At 37.4% G+C, this 7,296-nt stretch overlaps 2 protein-coding genes across 2 annotated transcripts; one reads left to right on the plus strand and one right to left on the minus strand.

Annotated features, from left to right (window-relative positions):
- Window positions 1-967: 967 nt before the first annotated feature.
- On the minus strand, window positions 968-2,889 carry Gbeta76C (guanine nucleotide-binding protein subunit beta-2). Its single transcript, XM_068293788.1, has 6 exons — window positions 2,724-2,889; window positions 2,207-2,652; window positions 1,942-2,143; window positions 1,621-1,750; window positions 1,416-1,502; window positions 968-1,282 (listed from the first exon to the last, which is right to left on the minus strand). The coding sequence occupies exons 1-6, from the start codon at window positions 2,790-2,792 to the stop codon at window positions 1,176-1,178; spliced, it is 1,041 nt and encodes a 346-aa protein (XP_068149889.1). The 5' UTR covers window positions 2,793-2,889; the 3' UTR covers window positions 968-1,175.
- A 476-nt stretch (window positions 2,890-3,365) lies between these two features.
- On the plus strand, window positions 3,366-5,819 carry LOC137579888 (putative uncharacterized protein DDB_G0271606). The gene is made up of 5 exons (XM_068293755.1): window positions 3,366-3,592; window positions 3,729-3,870; window positions 3,933-4,660; window positions 4,725-4,884; window positions 4,947-5,819. The coding sequence occupies exons 1-5, from the start codon at window positions 3,439-3,441 to the stop codon at window positions 5,770-5,772; spliced, it is 2,010 nt and encodes a 669-aa protein (XP_068149856.1). The 5' UTR covers window positions 3,366-3,438; the 3' UTR covers window positions 5,773-5,819.
- The last annotated feature ends 1,477 nt before the right edge of the window (window positions 5,820-7,296 follow it).

The following is a 7,296-nucleotide window of genomic DNA, read 5'->3' on the forward strand; positions in this document are numbered from 1 at the left end:
AAACATTTCTCACAACCAGACCGATTAATATTCAAATTTGTAGTTTTATGTGACAGCATTTTATACCCTTGCAAAAAGGGTATATTAATTTTGGTCAGAAGTGTGCAACGCATAGAAGGAAGCATCAGGGCAAACTTCTCCTAGACCGTTAGAGCTATGGTATATATAGTATATATAATATTGGTGAGTTGATTGCACCTATCACCGACAGTGCCAAATTAGATCAAGATTGGGTGACTATATCTTAAAGCTTCCGTAGAAACGATCGGTGGAAAACAGTGACTTTGATTAATAACTTCGTTATTTGCCATGCTAAGATTGTAGGCTGTTCTTTCGCAAACATTAGACTTGATGGCTATGGGTCTAAAAAAAAGTGTAACAAAAATCTTGCAAGGGTATACAAACATTGACGAGGTCGAAGTAAGCCCATGATTAATAACTTGTCACAATTACGATTATAATCTAAAGTTATAAACAAGTGTCAAAAGTAACCAAAAGTGAACCATGGCGAAAAAAACGAAAGAAAAATCAACCATAATTAATTTTTGTTTATAATAAGTAAGACACTAAACACTTACCATCAGTTTGTAAGGAGCTATTAACTTTATAAAATATTTAACATTTCCTAACAAAAAATCTACTTTACTAAGCAATTTTCTTACATATTAGAACATTTTGAACATAAAAGGGACTTAGCAAAATCAAGAGGTTTATTTAATGATCCATCAGGATGACCCCACAGTTTTGTAATTTTTGTTATTGTGAATAAATGAGGTTGATCAGTTCACATGCTGTGAGTGAATTTAGTTAGAAATGCGCTCAGAATTCTTAACACATCTCTTCATTAGCTTAAAAATAATTTCCAAGTGTATGCACACGCCCATAAGTATGCTACGTTTTTGATATATTACGTATACGTAGCAGAGTCCATAAATAAATTCCAATTGATAAGCAACATCTCGTCGAATCGGTGCTGAGTGAAATTATGCATTTTTATTGATGCTTCTTCTCAAAGCTACAAATCTTTGTTGACTAGTGTTTCTCATTTACCAATTTTAGTCATTCGTAAATGTTATTAAACAGATAGATAGAGAGAAAGAGAGAGAGAGAATACTAATTGCTAAAGCCCTCGAAATGGAGCCAAATGGAGATACATAGAACTGTGTAAATAAACATTAGAGCCACAGGCGAACCTGTTGATCCCAACTGGTTGAGGCCAAACACATTCCATTGGGGCACAGGCTGATGCAAGTGATGCGATTCTCGTGACCAGACAATGTGCCTAAATTTAAGGTACCAACCCAAATCCAAGTCCAAACAGATACAGCACAAGCAAAAGAAAAAAACAATAAAACAGAGAAGGAAAAAATCAATATAAGTCAAGTGTGCTTCCCCTTCTCCTCCCCGCAACCTACCCGTGTGCTTTTGCTTCATTGCATCCCATGAGTGCACATTGCCCTCAATGCCGGCACACATTATATAGCGTCCACTGGTCGATAAAGCTGTAGAAAATCAGATTAAGAAAATGTCCAAAAGTCAAGGTAAACAAGGAGAGCGGCAGGCCTCCAACCAACCACCCACCGACACCCCACTGTCTTGCTTGTTTGTTTTTCTACGCACCACAAGAAGTGAAGCCCGTGTTCTTTTGTGGCGGCTCATAGAGTCCAATTTGTTGATCCGATCGCAAATCATACATTCGTGCCGTCTGATCCTCCGAACAAGAGGCAAAACCAAAGCCACTGGGATGGTACTGCAACCAAATAATGACAGGAAGGAAACCCAAAATGAGTACTTAAAATAAACCCTAAGCTAAATTGTTAAGTATGTAGGTGCAAGAGTGACCTTTTTGTTTTGTTAAATGTGACGGATGATACACATGAGAGAATCAGTTATTGCATCATCAGTTGGATGTATGCTTTTGTTTTTTCCTTTTGCACTTACGCAAACAGATGATACATCCATATCATGGCCAAAGAACATTTGCTTATGACCCTGTTCGCGTACATCCCACAATTTGGCAGTTTTATCCACAGAGCCAGTGATATAGGTCTTCATATCGGGCGATAGCGATAGACCAGCAATATCACCTGCATGTCCATTGAAATCCATTGTCTTTACGCCCTTCTCCAGATCCCAATGGCAACTGGAGCATCAGAGAATTATATTTAAAATTGAACATGCATGACATCATCGTCGAATCACTTACATTTTCATATCACCCGAACCGGTGATTAAATGCCCATCATCGAGAAATCGACAAGAGCTAAGGAAACCCTCATAGCCGACCAATTCCCGTACCATTTTGGCCACCCCAGATGCATCCCGATTGTTTACATCGTAGACGGTGCAAGCATTATCCATGCCACCACAGGCCACAAAATTGCCCGATGGTGAGAAGGCAACGGTCATAACCCATGCAGATCGTAATGGTATAATCTGCACTTTATTGGCTGTCCAAGTGTCCCATATGATTAGTTTGCCATCAAGAGAGCCTGTGACACAGTGACGTGAATCGCCTGCAAAGTGTACCGAATTCACCTTATTGATGTGACCTTTGAGAATCTTTTTCGACGAGAATCGAATTTTGGAGACATCGCTCATGTCCCCGCATTTATCACCCAGTGAACAATCAGCCTTGGACTTTTGGTCCTCCTGTAATATTTAATTGGACATCATCCAATTTAAACACTAAATATTACAATAAAACATAATTGGTAATTAACCTTAAACTTTGCTATTAAACCATTGATCTCGTCGTAAAGTTTTTGTGTCTCTGCATCAATTTTTGGCATTGTGAATGGGAAATAAAGTCAAACACAATTAAAAAAAATAAACAATGTTTCTTTTAGAAAACCCGTTATATGTTTTATGCTCTAGACCAAATGGCCAACTAAACTACAATTTCCCATTTACAATATAATGATGTTTTTTAGTTTTTCTTTTTGTTTTTGTTTGTTGCTAATGCAATTAACTAATTGGATTAGTTTGGCTGTGCTTAACGAGAAATCGAAATGGTTTTATTTTAAATTTAAGCGGTTAGCAAAACCTACGTTTTGCAACACTGAAAACATAGACACAATGACGCCATTTAACAAGTAAACTATGCAACACTGTTTAAATTTTAGACAAATTAATTGAACAGCTGTTCGTCTTGCTATAAACAGGTTTTAAATAGTGTACATAAAACAAAGTAAGTCTCAGGAAATGTATAATTAATTAATATAATTATTTATAAAAACGGTGAGAGCAATTAAAAAAGAATAATTCAAATTGAATTGGCGCTAACAGCTCTGTGGCGACAATTGAATCAGTTGTTTTTCAACACTAATGTAGTTTTGTAAAGTTCGTTTGGCGGTCACACTAAATATCTCTCTGAACAGCTGTTTTCGTCTTTATTTATTAACATTTATTTTTTATTTTAAAAGTTCTTAGAATAAAATGGAAAACAGTGTCACAATTCCCAAAGAGCAGTTACTCATCTCACTGGTAGCCCAGGAGCAAGCCCTATACAATCCGAAGCATCAAAACTATAGAAGCACCAAGTGCAAAGATGAAAAATGGAATGAAATTGGAAGTCATGTGGGTTGGACGGGTAAGCAAATGAATGCAGATGATGTTGACAGGTTTAGGTGGCGGTTTTTGGGGGGAGGAGAAGATGCTGCTGCTGCCGCGCTTGTTGTTGTTTGTGGAAAGTTAATCATCCCATTCTATATACATACATATTACAGGCATTCAATGCAAGGCCAAATGGAAGGCATTGCGGGATCAATACTGCCGAGAACTGAAACGTGCCAAAACCTGTGTCAAAGCTGTAAAATGGAAATACTATAAAGAGCTCGACTTTTTACGTCCCTATGCTTTGGCAAGAAAGTAAGTAGTACTACTAGTGGGATAGACATCTTGCAAATGGTATGATCTATTGTCTGTTCTAGTTACCGGGGAAGAACGACCCAAATTGTGGCAGGGCAACAACAAATTGTTTCCACTAATCAATCGTTTAACAGCAACAGCAGCAGCAGTGGAGGTGGAGCTGGCCATAATCTAAATCTAGCTGGTAGCATTAAAATTGAAGATGCCACACCAACTAATCATCATTTATTGGGCAACTGTGGCTTTGTCCCATCATCCCAAGGCCAAGGTGGCACAGTGAGCAACAATAATAATAGCAACAACAGCGGCGATAAGAATGTCTCATCGACAACGACAACCTCCTCTTTCATAATTCAACAGCAGCCAACGCAACAACAGCATCATCATCATCATCAGCAGCAGCAGCAGCAGGATAACAATTGGAATTATCTAACCACAGATGGTGGAACTAATGCCGTACAGACATCGAACGTTATTCATGCCACAACAGTTGATAGATTATACAATGATTTTGTTGATTGCGTTAATGCATCAGCTGCTGCTGCTGTTGCAAATGCGCCTTCTTCGTCTACTCCTTCTGCCGGGACGTCAGGCACAGTAAATGCCGATTTGGAGGAAGATGATGATCCGTTGCATACATTTCTAAATATGGAAATCTACTTTGAAAAGGAACTCATAACTCTTATACAACAGGAGGATATGATCTATAATTATGGCAATGAGAATTATCGTAATGCCAAACTGAAAATGGAGGTATGGGAGGAAATAGCAAGGAAATTGAGAAAATCAGGTAAATCATAAAAAGTCATTAAACTCTTCCAATCTCTAATAATTTATAATTTATTATTACTCAGTGAAACAATGTCGCCAAAAATGGAAAGCCTTGAGAGATCAATATGCTCGAGAGCATAAACGTCTACGCACATTGATGCCCCATTTGGATAGCATATCATCGCGCTGGAAGCATTATGACTCGTTAAATTTTTTACAAAAATACATACAGCAAAAGACACTGTAAGGGGGTTCAAGAATATTTTATCTTATATAAATAATTAATTAATTTTCCATCAATGCAGTGATAACAATAATGCCACGGCCAATGATGGGTCACATTTAAACATGTTGCTGCCCAAACATGTTCCGGTTACAGAATTGGATGCCCCCAATACGCCACCGCCAGCAACAGCTTCAGCTCAAAGTGCTCAAGTCCAGCAAGAGAGTCCTGTGCAGACAGGTTTAGCTTTGCCACCGCTATCTGGGCCACATAAGGGCGAAATGGAAGAGGATCAACAGCAACATCAACATCAGTCAGCAACAGATCTTTGTGTGGCTAGTTATGATGAAATGGATATAGAAAACTATATCAATGGCGATGTTCCACATACTAATGAAGATGATGATGATGACGATGTTGATGATGATGAAGAAGATGTCGAAGAGGAGGAGGAGGAGGAAGAAGAGGAATTGGATGAAGATGAGGAAGATCAAGAAATGGTTGTTACTGGAGATTCGCCAATACAAGAATCGCCACAACAACAGCAGCAACAACATCAAGAACACCAACAGCAGCAGCACCAACAACAACAACAACCCCAACTTGAGGTCAGCTATAACACGAATGAGAATCCCATCTATATGACTCTCTCCAAACAAGAGGGACAGCAGCCACCAACAACATCTGTTGTGGAAATACCCACAAATGCTCATCCAACTTCCAACCATGGTAACCTCAACCCACGTTACTCACTGCCCGCTCCGACTCTCAATGATGATGATGAAATTGGTGCCTTCTTTAAGGCAGTGGCCATGAAAATACGTAATGCCCAGCTGGAACCTGTGGCCTTTACGGATCTCCAAATTGATATTCTGCAAGTCATCAACAAGGCATTAAGGAATCATTAAAAAATTAATCCAATAAATCGGATTAAAAGAGTTGACGCGAATTTAAAGCCTGTTTAGTTTTCTTAAGTGTTGTTTTATTTTGTAATTTTTTTTTTTTTTTTTTTCAAGTTGAAGTTTTCCAAAGTCATCTTTTTTGTTGTGATTGCCATTGAAATCACACAGAAAGGTAAATATATATATGTATCTATATATATGTATATATGTATAATAGAAGCAATTTTTTTTGTTTTTTTTTTCAAAAGGAATCTAACTAGAATTAAGTAAATATATTTTCGTAAAAGGAGAATATTAAATAAAAAGAAAAATAATGATATTTTCGTTATATTTCTATTATAGTTATGGATTTATATCTCAAGCTTTTGGTTTCATTATTTACGGAACCGTTTATAAAACTCTAGACAAAATATAGGTACTTTTAAAAGTATTCCCTTTTAGAATATTACATCCAATAATTGATTCTGATTTTTTAGAGATTAAAAAGATGTAAAACAATTTTTGAAATTTCGAACATATTATTACGATATTGTTAATGAATAAATGAGAATTTATATGAAATACTGAGTATAGAGAAAATTAAAATGAAACCATTAGGGATTTCAATAAATTATAAGAGAATAAGTATTTATGTTTATTTTACATACAGTGAACATTATTCTATTCGATGATTGTCAGTCATTTTACAGCATTATACTTTATATCAAAAAATAGCGAGTGAGTTCGCCTGTCTGTCTTATCATAGAGTTCCTTATAACATTATGCTGATTCAGGTTTTTAGATAAGGCATTAATATTACATAAATCTGATAAATAGACATTTAACTTTCACAAAAGGAAACAAAGAATTGATAATAATTAGCATAATCAGCATTTTGGCTAAGAGATCTCTGCGAGTGCCTCTTATACCCCAATGTCATAAAGGCAATCCAGGTCCAGGGTAAAAGGAAAATCAATGTAACCTGGCAGTAGTATGTAGTAGTTGTAGTCAATGGCAGTGCTCTTAGTTGATATAACTTCCTTCTACCTAACATCAAACCACCATACCATCGGCAACTCAACTTAACCCAGGCCAGACCATACCAGACCAGACCAACCCAACCGAACCTAACTCAACCCAACCCATTCCCAATCCCATTCATTCCAGATCTCTACACAAACATTTAGACAAACGACACAAAGTGAAGGAGCAGCTGCCACTGCCGTAGTTGCCATCGCTTGGATTCAAGTGGAGCAGCAGCGCACTTGCCAGATACAAACGGGACCCAACCCCTTTTCAGTATACATACTGACATATGTATCTATGTAGATATCCTCTCCCTATACCTTCTATATACATGTTCGTATATAATCAAAATTTGTCTTTCATGGCTACCATTTGGCATTGGCTCAACGTCCAGAAACCGGTTTCATTTGTACAACCAATCGAGTCGCTTTGTTGCAGTGGAAGCGAGACAACTATTGTATATTGTATCTTCGGTATATAAGGAAAAGGGGCGGAACAATAATCTGGGTGTGGCCACCACCAACC

The sequence above is a fragment of the Drosophila tropicalis genome, unplaced genomic scaffold (genome assembly GCF_018151085.1).
Source record: "Drosophila tropicalis isolate 14030-0801.00 unplaced genomic scaffold, ASM1815108v1 contig_805, whole genome shotgun sequence".
Lineage (NCBI taxonomy): Eukaryota > Metazoa > Arthropoda > Insecta > Diptera > Drosophilidae > Drosophila > Drosophila tropicalis.